The sequence below is a fragment of the Petaurus breviceps genome, unplaced genomic scaffold (assembly GCF_028583685.1).
Source record: "Petaurus breviceps papuanus isolate PSGF00001 unplaced genomic scaffold, PetGlider_PUasm1.0 688, whole genome shotgun sequence".
NCBI classification, from domain to species: Eukaryota; Metazoa; Chordata; class Mammalia; order Diprotodontia; family Petauridae; genus Petaurus; species Petaurus breviceps.
The window spans coordinates 14,379,194-14,394,090 of NW_027186457.1; the positions used below are offsets into that span (position 1 = coordinate 14,379,194).

The following is a 14,897-nucleotide window of genomic DNA, read 5'->3' on the forward strand; positions in this document are numbered from 1 at the left end:
TATGACTTTATTCTTATTGAGATTTAAAAGGATCCTACTCATACTCTGACCTTGGAAGGTTACTCCATGATGTGTTCAAAGGGAAAAGATTAGTTGGAAGGGGAGGAGTACATCATTGCACATCACCATTGTACATCAGAAAGAGATTCATCTTTTTGTGTAGAAATAAGCAAACCTGAGGGGGAAAGCATGGTATAAAGCACCTGTGAAAAGCTTGAAAGATGAATGTCTATACCCTATACCCTATAAGTCATCAGACCAGTTGGATGAGTTAGATGACTTTAGATCTCTTTATGTTAAAAACTAAGCAGCTGATGAAGTCTTGACTTGCTTTACTAATCCTTTCACCTTTCACAAGGCAGAGGAGATGATGAGAGGGTCTGCTCCTCTGGATCCAATTCTGACTTGCTAATTAATTGGATGTGTAGGGTGAAGGAGAGGAAAGAGTCAACTTCCATGTTATTGAAATGTCCATGGTAACTCCAAGGTTAGGAGCCAGTGCCAATTGGAAATATAATGGTACCATGGACAGAGTCAGAGAAATTGAGAGATGTTGAGTTTGAGATGACAGTGGGGTATCCAAGTGGATATTCTGCCTCTCCTTCAGACTTCCTTGTTCCTGCTAAGGGCACTATTGTCATTCTAGTTATGCAGGTCCATGACCATGGAGTCTTCTATAAGTATACCTCACATCTAATTTATGTGCCAAGATTTGTCCACTCTACCTCCCTATCTTTTGTATCTGTTCTCTTCTCTCTACACACATAGACACCATTTTAATTCAGGCCTTCACCATCTCTTTTCTGGGTTACTGATATAGCATCCTAATTATTCTTCTTGTTTCTAACCTCTCCCCTCCATATAACTGCCAAATAACTTCCCTAAGGCTGAGGTCTAACCATGTCACATCTCTGTCCAAAAACCCTCAGTGACTTTCTTTCACCTCTGGGATAATAAACAAATTAGCTAGCCTGGCATTTTTAGTTCTTAATATGTGGCTCCAATCTACCTTTCCAGCCTTATTTCACTCTATTTTACTAACTAGAATCTACTAACTCTTACCTGAACTCTAGTCTGTCTTCTGTCTACATGCATAAACCAACCCCTTAGGTGAATGCCCCATTTAATTTCTGCCTCACAGAATACTTCTTATTTTGTGTTCAATTCACTTCCATGAAGCCTTTTCCATTCCAGGTTATTAGTATTCTCTTTCTCTCCTGAATTTTCCTTATACTATACTTGTTTGCATTTCTTCCACTAGAATGTAAGCTCTTTGAGGGCAGGAACTGTTTCAATTTTGTCTTTGTATTCCCAGCATCTAGCCCAGTGCCTTGCATGTAACAGACATTTAGTAAATTGGCCACTAAGTTCAATGATCAGATATTATTTTCTTAACCAAGTGTTCACTCCCTATATCTGTTTTTCTTTTCTCAAGTTCCTCTCTTAATCTTCTATCTTCAATCTGCCTTACTGATGCAAACAGTCTTAGTGCCCCTAAGATCTTTAGTTTCTTGGCCAGGACTTCAAAACTTTCATTTATGCTTTATAGGTTCCTGCTGACAGCACCACTTATTTCCATGTGAATCACCAGAAATGGGTAGGTATCATCAGATTTGACAAGCCTCAGGAGGCTCTCCTTCATCTTCTTGAAACACCTGCTGGAAACACTCCTGTTCACTGCCTAATTCCTAGACTAATATTAGTTTATGTTTAAAATCCTGTCAGACTAATAGGAAACATGGTGAACTGTAGTGGAGAGATTCCTGGAATCAGTAAAAAAAATTGGTCTTGAATCCAGGAACTGCCATTTACTAGTTGTTTGGCCTCAGGTGAGACATTTAACCATTCTAAGTCTCAGTTTCCTGATCTGTAAGATGGGATATGTGCACTCTACCTACTTCACAAAATTGTTTTGAAAAAAGTGCTTTGCAAATCTCAAAGCACTATATAAATGGGAGTTGTCATTATGATATTGATGCTGCAAATGGACCCAGATTTTAACAAGATATTTGACAGTCATGATTTTCTTGTGGACAAGATGGAGGGGTCTTTGGGTGATATGCAGGTAGCAGGCTCAAAATCTGATTGATTGACCCCATCCAAAGAGTAATGATTAATGGATTGATGTCAGCTTGGAGAGAAGTCTTGAATAGAGTGCTGAAAAGTGCTGTCATTTTTTTGTCAATGACCTGGATATGGACAGCATGTTTGTCACATTTTTGTAGGATAAAAAGTTGAGTGGGATAATTAACATATTGAATAATTGATTTGGGATACCCAAAGATCTCAGTGTGCCAAAACAATGGATTGAAGCTAATGAAAATAAACTAAATAGGGAAAAATGCAAAATATGTTCTTGGGTTCAAAAAATAAACTGTACAAATACTAGTTGGGGAGGAATGTCTAGAAAGCAAATCATGTGAAAAAGACCTAAGTTTTACAGGGCGCCAGAAGTTCCATATAAGTCAATAGGGTGATGTGACAATCTGCAGCAGCAACCACAAAACCAGTAATCATTGACAACTGCCTTCCAAGAAGCATAGGTCTTAGAAAGAGGTTGGTGATGACTAGCCTTGCTGTCCTTTGCCCTGCAGCATTCTTTTCATGTGCCACATTTTAGAAAGAATATTGACACATTGGGGCCCATTTAGCAGATGGTGAGTAGAATAATAAAAGAACTAGGAACCACAGATAATGTTCAGCCTGGAGAAGAGACTACTTGTGGACTTAATAAATACTGGTTAACATTTTAATCATTCAATAAAGCGACATTTATTAAATGCTTGCTATGGGTCCGACACTCCATACATATTGGGAGGCTTAATAGGTGCACAATGAATCATATTTATTCTGCTTCTCCATAGTGGGCAGAACTTTGACCAGTGGGACCATGAGGCCACCTAGTTCAAGTTCCTCATTTTACAGATAAAGAAACAGATCTGGGGATATTTAGTGACTCATCCAAATCGAACTGAGTAGCCACACTGGGATTTGAACCCAGCAACAAACCCTTCCAATTCTGCATTTATGATTTTATGATTCTATGAAAATCTCTTCCTCATTGGGATGAAAAGGATATTACCTGACTGGGTCTAAAATAGGGCACATCATGAATTGCAGTCCATTGATTCTCACCTATTCTATCATATAGCAAAAAAAAAATAATGGAAATTTATAACTCCAAGACCTAAATGTATTGAAGTTATATATTTTAGAAAGGAATCTAGGTAGTTAATACTTTTCTTTGGGGAACTCTATTCACAGTTTTGACACATATAAATATGTAAGGTTAATCCAATTCACACTCAAAAGTTGTAGGAGTGCTAAAGAAGATATGAATTATTATTACATTACTACCTGTCACAGTTACAGGGTTAGACTTTTCAGAGGTTATCTTCCTTTCCTCAAATACAGCTAGTTGAAATTACTTGGTAACCTGAAATGCTATTATATGTGTTTGCTCCTTATTTTGAGGGTGTGAAAGACCAGCAACAGATAGGCCTGACCGTAAAATTTTGGTAGATCTTTGGAGCTGAAAATTGTGTCCTTTAGAAAAAGTAAAATGGGCAAAATAAAAAATGATAACTCATAGTTACATAACACTTTAATATTTCTAAGTAATTTTCCTGACACTGACTCTGTGAGGCATTATGATCCACATTCAAGAGATGAGGAAAATGAGACTCAGTGAGATTTAGAGTCAGGACCAATGTCACTTAGGAAGGAATAGAGCCGGGGCTTGAATCCAGGCCTTGCTTGACTCCAGGCACAGAGTTCTTTCCCTTATACAACAAACCTCTTATAGGGTGGATATCATACAACCGTTGACAGCAAAACTATATATAACAGGATTTATATTTACTTCTAAACTGAAAAATCCCAACCCTGTGAAAATAAGCCTTCTCATTCCCATGACAGAGCAGTGACTGTTGATAACCACCAAGGAGCCTGGCTGGAGTGAAAGGAGGGCAGATGTAATGTGTTTTTCAAGAATGATTCAGAAAGCACCATAAAATTCTAACTAGAATGACTGGCAGATGCAAGAACACTCTGTTTTGTTATTTCCATCCAGACCCTACTCTTTCCTATGCTTGACACTTAAGATAAGAGCTATTTCAAGCTGTGGAGAAAACCTATTACTGAAATGTGAACACTATAGTATTCAAATAGTATGACCATATCCAACTGAAGGGCTTTCAGAGCTCTCAACGTTTATCTCTCCTTCCCTATGGTCCCCACCCAAACAAACAAAAAATACTTCTCAAGCAGTGACAGTTTGTCCAAGGACATTTTTGTGTGAGACGAGCATCTTCAGGAACAGGAAGAGATATTCAACGAGGAAGGGCAAATAGTATTTTTCATCTCCACTAAGGATAGGGCAAGATGAAAGGGATTTTAACTGTGAAAGGGAGGACTAAGGCTAGAGCCAAGGAAACTCTTAACTCCTGGATAAGGCTCATGGAACTTGAGAATGACCTGCTCTAGGATTGCCTTTAGCCCAGTGGAGTTGGGTTAGGCTGTGGCTAGAGTACTGGGGCCATAAAATGAATTTTGGAGGCTGAGCCTTTGCAGGAAGCAAATCAACATGATAAAAGAAAGTACTGGCCTTCTGCCATGTTGTTTTCCTGAATACTCCATGTGGACCTCTATGGCCTGTGACGCACTGCCCTTGAACTTGGACCTCAGATTTCTGCCTTGTCCCAGGGTCTGGCATTTCTTGTTAGAAGCTGGGATTGCTCGGCCACTTATTTTGTAGATTTACCAGACTCTGATCATGTATTCTGGTCACCCCTGGACCTATCTTTCCCTAGACATGCTGAGTTTATTATTCCACAGGGTGAGACTGATCCTGATTAATCACAGACTCTACCTTGGTACCTTAGAAGTACTTTCCCCCTCCAGATCTTCGCATAGATTAGTGGAACATAATGAAACCAAAGGACCTTAAATATTTTCTTCCATGGATTTTTTTAAATGAGGCAGATGACTGACTGCAATAATAGAAGTTACATAGAATCCTGTCTGAAGCACTCTTAAATTTGTCTGCATAGCCATGTTGCCCCCATCCCAACCCCTCCTTGATAAGCTCCAGTACACCCCCCTCCCCCCATTACTTCCAGGATCAATGAAATTCTCTGCTTGCCTTTTAGAGCCCTTCACCTCCTGGCTTCTCCAGACCTTTCCTTTCTCCTTACACTTTCCTCACGTGGGACCCAGCAATATTATCTTTGCTCTTCCTCACCCACAACCCTGTAGCTCCTGACTATTGCCTTTTGTCCCTCACACCCAGATTGCTTTTCTTTCTTACCTCTCTTCTCCTTAGATTCTTCATGACTAAGCTTTACTCCCATGTTTCCCCATTTTCCCACTTCACGTACCTCCCCTCTGAAATTGCCTCTCATTTATCCTGTCTATATCTTGTATGTACATTGCTGTTCTCTCCATTAGAATGTGAGCTCCTTGAGGGGGGCGGGGCAGGGAAAGACTGTTTTTTGCCTTAGTTTATATATCTAGTACTCACCTTGTAATACCCAATAGGTGATTACCACCTTTGTTTGATGATTTTCAATAAGAAGATATTCATTCCCTTTTGAGATTGTGAATCATTTTAAACCGAATATTATAAGCACTTACATTTCCCCTGGTACTTAGCTTTTTTTTAAATGGCTGGCTTAATAATAAAGCATTTTTAAATGCTTACTATGTGCCAGGCACTGTGCTAAGCATTTGGGATACAAATATTAAAAAAGAAAAACAGACAGATGAGTTCTTTGGCCTCAGGGAGTTTACAGTCTTAAAGGGGAAGACAAAAGGGGAAGAGAAGCAGCCAGGGAAGAGAGTTTTTCCCTAGGAGAGGTGGAAAAGGGTATGTTGGGAGATGTGTACACAGTGGCACACAGATGATGAGGTGGTCTGGCTGGAAGGTTGGATGGAGTGGAAAGCTCAAGTGTGAGATGGGTGCTCCATCTTTACCCCAACACGAAATAGGAAAACAATTTCCTTTAGCAGCACAAAAATTTGTTCTCATGGAGCTCAGGGGAGACTTAGAGCAAAAGATCAAGAAAATAACCGGGATATTATTTTCATAATAGAATATGCTCCTTCTGCAATTTCTTAAGCAATGTCTCCTCTTCAGACGCTATCCAAGTATGTTTATTTCCTTCCATTTCTTACAAAATCTGTAACCTTTTCACATGCTAATTTTTAACCACTGAGTTAGAAATCACTAATGCAAATTTTCCAATAACAGTCTTGGTTCTGATGCCAAGTTCAGACTTAAGTTTGAATAAGATTTTGTTTACTTGAGGGAAATACACATTGTTCGGGAACAGTTCTCAACTGGACTTCCAGGTCATTGCAGATAATGGCCACTTAATTTGGTCTGGCATAGTCCCCAAGGGCAGCCTCCTTCTGCCTTCCTCTTGTTTCAACAACTCTGCTTTAGAAATACATACTCGAGAAGAACAGTAGCAGCCTTGGTTTGGGCTCTCACAGAGAAACTGAAAAAAAGCACACTTCTAACAGTTCCTGGCCATCCAGGCAATAAATATTTGGGAGCTCCATGGATTCTGTACATATCCATTCTGCCTTAATGGCAGAGGCAGCCTTTTGCTAAAGACTTTGGGCATTATTATGGCGAAGGATACACATTTTATAGAATTGGAGTATTTCCTCTTGTCAAGACAAATATAGCCATTGGAAACCTTGACTTGCCTGCTGTGAAGAGTCTGCCTTCAGATCTTCATCTGGATCAACGCCAACTCTATTAAAGGAAACAACAAAACTGGTCAGTGACTTGCCACAGCTTGGATTGTTGTGTGGTTAGAGCTTGTGTTGGCTTATTCAATCCAAAAAAGGTAGGGAACGGAGAGAAGATTTGGCAGAGTGTCATTAATATCTCTCCAAGAATCAAAGAAATTTAAACCAGATTTATTGCAAAAATTAAGACACTTTACAGCTGGGTCTTAGAACAGCTGCCGAAACATCATAGAAACAGCTGGTCTTAGCTGCTTCTCCTGTTTTCCCCTTCCCTTGAAGCTATATAGAGTATCCTGAAGTAGACAGCTTTCTAGCCACCTAGGACATAAAGATTAGGAAACAGACCTGTAAGCGCTGAATAGAAGGGATCCCACCAAGACCATTGGCTAAGCTGCCTCTTGACAAAATTGCCTGGAGCCACCAAGGGCACAGACTCAATCACTTCACGATAAAGGGAGCCTTCCTCTACGCCTTCACTTAGCTCTCTCCTGCTCTCTGGAGAGATTCGTGGTTTGATTGTCTTTCCCTGTCACTTCTCCTCTTACTTAGGCTGCATACAAGAGTGAATTTTGTTGTTCAGTTGTTTCAGTCAGGTCCAACTGTGACCTCATTTGGAGTATTCTTGGCAAAGATACTGGGATAATTTGCTGTTTCTTCCTCCAGCTCATTTTATGGATGAGGACATTGAGGCAAACCAGGTTAAGTGACTTGATCAGAGTCACACAGTTACTAAGCATCTGAGGCTGGATTTGAACTCAGGAAGATGACTGTTCCTATCTCCAAGCCCTGTACCACCTACCTACCCCATGTGATCTTTACAATTTCTAAATTTCTACCAGCAACTTCAGATCATTTCCACTTTAAACATCTATGTACTGCCTATCTCAGTATTCATTTGAGAATAGAGGTATAGAGATAAAACCTGTCCCTGAAGAGCAGGGGTTCTTAATTTGGGATCTCTGGATTTCAGGGTGGTCCATGAATTTGGACAGGAAAAAATTACAGTTTTATCTTTGCTAACCTTTGGTTTCTTTTGTGATTCTATGTATTTTCTCTTAGGCATTTTGCAACATTATTCTGCAGAGGAGTCCATAAGCTTCACCAGACTGCCAAAGATACCCATGATGCAAAACAAGCAAACAATAATGAAGAGACAAAAACAAACAAACAAAAAAAAACCCTAGCCTTAGTGGAACATCAGCTCTTTGGGGCTAAAGACTCTTCCATGCTTTGTTCTTTGACTCTCAGCACCTGAAACAATGACCTTCTTGATGTTCCTCACATATGAAAACCTATCTCTCCTCTTGCTTTTGTACATGCTACTTCCCTCCTCTCCCCCATGTCTGGAATGCACTCCCTCCTCACTTCCATTTCTTAGAATTCTCAATTTCTCCTTTTTTTTTTTTTTAAGCAATCGGGTTTAAGTAACTTGCTCAAAGTTACACGGCCAGTTATTTCTGGGTGTGGTGATGAGTGTCTGAGCCTGGAATTCAATCCCCAGGTTGTCCCAACACTGGAGCCGGTGCTCTTACTTGCTGAGCCACCTGGCCGCCCCTAAGCAACTGGGGTTAAGTAACTTGCTCAAGGTTACACGGCCAGGTGTTTCTGGGTGGGTGCTAAGTGTCTGAGCCTAGGATTAGATCTCCAGGTCAATCCTGACACTGGAGCCGGTGCTCTTACTTGCTGTGCTACCTGGCCGCCCCAGAATTCTCAATTTCTTTCAAAGATCAGCTCACTGACCACCTTCCTACACTATCAAGCCTTTCTTGATTCTGTACCCTCCCAAAGTTTCTAGCACCATCCCTCTCATTTAACTTGTATGTGTTTTGTATGCCTTACATCGCCATACATTACATACCATACATTAACTTGTATGTATTTTGTATGCCTTCCTATTTGTAGAAGTTGCCTTCCAAGTAGAATGTAAACTCTTTGAGGGCAGAGACTATTTCAGTGTTGCCTTTGTATTCTACCACATAGCATAGTCAACACATAAATCTGTGTTGACTTGAAAATTCACTTGAATGTCACTCAGTGAAAACACCAATTTGGTCTAAATGTACATATTGTTCAGCAGCAAGGTACAGTTGTTCATCCTCTTTCATACTAAGAGATGTAAAAATTATGTGTCAATACCAAATGCACAGGCTTCATAACTATTTAAATCAAAGATGAAGATCACCAGCCCTCCATACATGCCTGACGAATGTGACACTTGTCCCTGTCCTCCAAGAAGCTTGCCAGAGGGGGATCCATCCAACAATAAACACTTTTTAAACACCGTAAAAAACATCAACCACTTTTGGTGGAAATTTTCCCAAGATGGATCACACATGATGAGTACTCTTCTTCAACAAGTGATACAGAATGTAATTTCACCTTTACTTGATGATTCAGGGACATCATTAGGAAGATTTTTGGTGATCTGATTCTGCCCTAATTATAGGAAGAAGCGAGAGGATGTTTTTCACTTTATGGACTGGGATCAAATCTTCAGTTACCTCATTTTCTAAAGCTCAGAGGTAGCTCTGGGTTCTTAATCAATCAACAATCTTCACTAATTTTAACTGATAACATTTGGAACACTAACAAACAATCATCTAAATGCAACAATGTGAAGTGCATAATTAAAAAAGCAAAACATGAAAAGATAAATGTTTTTACATGATAAACCTAGAAAAGAAAAACGGAGAGTTCTATGTCCTAACTTTTTGTCTTCAAAAAATCTGTGTCCTAGGGGCGGCTAGGTGGTTCAGCGAGTAAGAGTAAGAGCTCTGGCTCCAGTGTCAGGATTGACCTGGAGATCGAATCCTGGGCTCAGACACTCAGCACCACACCCAGAAATAACTGGCTGTGTAACCTTGAGCAAGTTACTTAACCCTGATTGCTTAAAAAAAAAATCTGTGTCCTCCAGGAGTAAATGTCTGTTTCTCTGTCTCTGTATCTCTCCACCTCTGTTGTTCTCTCTTAAAACTAATGATCCTATAGCCAACTAAACAGGGGAATATGAATGATCATTTATTTTGGAATGTACTCAAATAGAAATAGGAGTTGTATGTGAGGATCTCTAAAAGTGCATCTTGACTTAGAAAATCACATATTAACATTATGTTTAATCTATTGTATTTTTATTTATTTTGTACAGTATTTCCTAATTGCATTTTAATCTGCTTTGGGCCACGTTTGACACCTCTACTTTAGAGACCAGAAAAAAACTTCATAAGGTCTCTAGCCTGCTGATTCTTGGAGAGTGAAACATGTTATTCATTGTCTTCAATTTAATTAATAATTGACATTTATATAACAACTTAAGAGCCTCACAATGACCTTGTGAGTAAGTGGATTCAGACTGGTATTATGGGAAGGGTCCTGGAAAGCAGAGGACTTGGGTTCAGATTCTACTTTGGGTGCTTCCTCCCTGTGTGACCTTGGGCAAGTCTCTTAACCTCCCTGGGTCTTGGTTTCCTCATCTGTCAAATGAAAGCTTTGGAAATAGATGACCTCTGGGGTCTTTTCCAGTTCCGGATCTATCATTAGCCTCACTTTATAGATAAGGAAGTTGATTCTCAGAGAGGTTTAGTCAAGAGACTTTCCTAATAAAGGCAGCTGGTAAGCTAATGGAGACTGGAAACCAAGTTGTCCTGGCTTAGATTCATCTCTTTATTCACTATACCAATCATTGCTCAACTTTTCACTGAGCATCTAAACAATGGGACCTCTAATACTTATTATGATGGCTCAAATGGCAAGGTAGGGGAGACTCCTAGGAAGTATTGGTTAGTAGGGCAGGTCAAGCACCTTTTTTTTTTTTTTTAATATGAGGAGGCTTCTTGCAAGCCCTCTTTTTCTTACTGTTTCTGGCCTGTTCTCAGAGGCAGGTCATTCAAGGAATTCTAACTTCCCTTAGTTTGAAGCCTCCTTGAATTGATTAGGTATAGGGCCATTATGATGAGCTGCTTCAGACAGACTTAGACATGGCGAAATATCATGTGGGCTGGGAAGGCCAAGCAGTAAATTTGATTCTAGGCTTTGCACTTTCTGACTCCCATGCCACTGTAGGATTGTTACGTATTTCAGGCTCCAGAAAATTGAGGATAGCAAAACTTGAACTGTGCATGAACCCAAGGTTTTAGGGGTGACTCAAGATGAGCTTAATTCTACCCTGGAGAGGCGAAGATTTCATCCTTTGTGGTGATTGAAGCTGTCATCTAGTTTCCTGCCTCAATTATTCCTGCAGCCAGATGGAGGGGAACAGAATTCAAGGACTGCATTAAATTACCCAGTCTTGCAGAGGACTAGATCAAATCCGGTGAAAACTTACTTATTCTTTTACACCCATTCCAGAGTCAAGTAAATCACTATGCCAGTATTTTTGTTCTGTATTTCTAATCTACAGCAGTCTTGTAGAAAGAGAAAAATATCACCCACACCTATGTAAATTGTTCAGTTATTTTTCAGTCATACCTAACTCTTTGTGACCCCATTTTCAGGTTTTCTTAGCAAAGATACTGGAGTGGTTTGCCATTTCCCTCTCCAGCTCATTTTATCAATGAGGAAATTGAGGCAAACAGGGTTAAATTACTTGCCCAGGGTCACACAGTAAGTGTCTGAGGTCAAATTTGAACTCAGGCCCTTCTGACTCCTAACTGCCCATATCTATGTAAAGACCATAGTAATAGCATCAGGTCACTGTTACAGGCACAGAAAATAAGCTAAAAGGATCAAAAAAGATGATACAGAATATAACCAGGGCATATTTATAGTATACAGCTTTTATATATGTATGTATATATACCTCATTTATAGTAATAACTTATTTATTTGACATTGTTAGGGAATATCCAAGTGGATCTGTGAACTCACTGGTTCGAATATTCTCTCCATTCATGCCTACCTGGCCAATGTGACATTTGTCCCTGTCATCCTAGATGTCTGCCAGAGGGGATGCATCCAACAAATTTACCCTTTTAAACACTAAAAAATATCTGCCATTTTCAGCAGAAGTCTTCCCAACATGGATCGTGCACGATGAATAACCTCAAGAAGTGATACAGAACATAATTTAACCTTTTCTTGATGACTCAAGGACGTCATTAGGAACATTTCTGGTGATCTGATTCTGCCCCAATTACAGAGAAGGAGGAGGATGGTTTTGACTTTATGAACTCTGATCAAGTTGCCTTATTTTCTAAAGCTTAGAGGTAGTTCTTGGTTCTCAATCAATCAACAATAATTTATTAACAGCCTATACCCGCAAGGTGCTGTGGATCCTTGAAGGCTACCCTGAGAAAGCACAGCCTTGGGAGACCCTAACCTCACTAGAAGGCTTCGTACATAGCTGGAAATTGGGTCTTTCATTCTTAATCACAGGATTGGCCTGAATAACTTTGGAAATATTCTTTACTGGAAAGCCGGGCAACAGAGGATGGACTGGCCACCACAATTCACAAAGACTATTTACCGAGGCCTAGAGGGGCTCTGATCTATTTATCCTATGTCGGGTTGGGTTGTGTTCACCACAACCCTACAATCCTGCACCAAGATGTGAAGGTTGAATGAGGAATTTTCAGTCATTTCCCATGGTTGTTCCTTTTCTCTTTATTCTCTCTGAATGTGGGCCTGTGAGTTTACCAGAATTGCCTGCTTGGTCAAGAGGCCCTCAACCTTCCTAGGGCTTAGCTCTGCTCAGGGCAATTATTATCAATGGGCAGCCCTCTACCTCTTCCTCAATGAACCTTCTAATGACATATCATTTTTGAGTTGCTGCCTATATTTTGGGACAGTGTCTATTTGGACCAATAAGGTATGTGACTATAATTTTACCTTATGATTATTTTATATTTTTGGATAAGTATTTTATTTTAGCTTCTATGAACAAGGACATGTATTCAAATACATAAATAAGAACATAAAATAATAAAACAAGAAAAACAAGCATGTGAGGGGAAACAAAAGAAAAAGAAATTGTTAATGATTACATATATTCTCATTTTAAGAATTTATTATATATTCTATTAATATAAAATGTCTATTATATATTCTATTTAAATATATTCTACATACTTATATATTTGCTATAGATTTATGTATTTAAATATAATATATAATGCATATTATGTAATATAATATATTATGCATAAGATATTTTATCATACTATAATATATATTATATATAATGTAATCAGAATATAAACTATGTATTTATGATACTATATTATATATGATAATGACATTATATGTGATTTATATATGCTATACGATATTCTATAATGCACATTATTATAATGAATATATGATATTCTATTAGAATATAATCTTATTTTATATAATGTATACATTAGAATATATGTAAAATATATACATTATACAATTTATATTATCATTATTTAACAATTATTTATCCCATCTGCAAATATGTATAGATTGACTTTCCCATAGCAATTTCCCTGTTTTCTTAAATCTTTTTGACATAGTATTTTTTCTTTTTTTTTTTTTTTTTTAAAGCAATTTGGGTTAAGTAACTTGCCCAAGGTTACATGGTCAGCTATTTTGTGTGGATGTTAAGTATTTGAGCCTGGAACTGATTCCGGGTCCTCCTGACTCCCTGGCCAGCGCTCTTACTCACTGCACCACCTAGCTGCCCCTCACTGCACCACCTAGCTGCCCCTTGACATAGTATTTTCTTTGTGTATGTGTTTTTTTGTTGTTCAGTTGTTTTTCAGTTGTGCACAACTCTTTGTAACTCTTTGAAGTTTTCTTGACAAAGACAATGGAATAGTTTGTATTTTCCTTTTCCAGCTAATTTTACAGGTAAGGAAACCGAGGCAAACAGGGCTAAAGACTTGTCCAGGGTCACACAGTAAGTAACTGAGGCCAGAGTTGAACTCAGGAAGAGGAGTCTTCCTGACTCCAGGTCCAATACTCTGTCCACTGTACCACCTAGTTGCCCTAGCTGCTGTATGTACACACATATGTGTATATACCTATGTGAATATCTGCCTATACATGCATACACATGTATATAATAGTAACATTATTATGATTTTCAACTGAAAAGTTGAAGGCAGTATGTTTATTTTTCTTACAGATTTGCCTTTTTCTCTCAGCATCTCTCCATACGCCTTCCCTTATTCATTCTTAAACAGAGACCTTTAATTTGAATTCTTTATATTCATCATTTCTTACAGTGCAATCATTCCATTACAGTCATACATCATAATTTGTTCGGGCAGTCCTCAATTGATGAACACCATTTGTTTGCTATTACAAAGAATGCTGCTAGGACTGTTTTTGTAGAGGTGGGCCCCCCTTTCCTCTCAATAACCTGGGGAGTGGTTGGGATAGTTTATCTTTACCCCCTTGACTCCTTTGGGTTATTATCAAGATAATACTTGGTAGTAAAAACTTGAAAGAGGAGCCATGGGATCTTTGGGGAAAGCATGGCTCATTATAACTCTGTTTCTCTCCCAGGAGTCTGGCCTGGGCACCAAGGGTGGCATCAAGAAGAGAGTGATGGGCATCAATCAACCACATTCTGCGGCTTGTGGATGAAAGAGAAGAACATTACAAGTTGAAGTATAGATCTATGGGTCTACAACATCAATTACTTATTGTACCGTGATGTAATCTAGGGCTAAGTGTGTATGGCTGGCTGTCCTATGTATATGACTCACAACTTCTCAGCTTTTTTTTGTTATGTTAGATTTTTATACCTTTTATTAAAAAAATCTACTTATTGTTAGGCTGTTGGTTGTGGCTTCTTGTGATTCTTCCTGTGTAAACATCTAGCAACTGGCCTCTGTTTTCTAATTTGTTGTTTTTGATAAGCTGTAGTCAAGATACTAGGTAACATAGTGTATTAGAATTAGGCTAAAACAGAACCTCAGGGACTCTTCTGTGAGTAAAACTCAAGAGCTTTACTGCTCAACCTTATGACATATTCTGGCTGAGGAGAAACTTTTGGTGCATCCTCCTAGCTACTCAGTTACATTCCAGATAGTTGAGGTTACCAGATACATTATATTCACACAAGAGCCTGTTATCCTTAGACCCAAGCCTCTTGACAGTCATATATAGTCTCCTTCCTTCCTTCCTTCCTTCCTTCCTTCCTTCCTTCCTTCCTTCCTTCCTTCCTTCCT

At 39.0% G+C, this 14,897-nt stretch overlaps 1 protein-coding gene across 2 annotated transcripts in view; it reads right to left on the bottom strand.

Moving 5' to 3' along the window:
* SLC9A9 (solute carrier family 9 member A9) overlaps window positions 1–14,897 on the bottom strand; it is a 741,333-nt gene that overhangs the window by 167,761 nt on the left and 558,675 nt on the right. The window contains exon 13 of one of the 2 annotated variants that reach the window (XM_069104699.1): window positions 6,711–6,763. In XM_069104699.1, the coding sequence (XP_068960800.1) occupies window positions 6,711–6,763 (53 nt within the window). The remainder of the gene's footprint in view (window positions 1–6,710; window positions 6,764–14,897) is intronic. The other variant, XM_069104698.1, reaches the window with a different exon arrangement.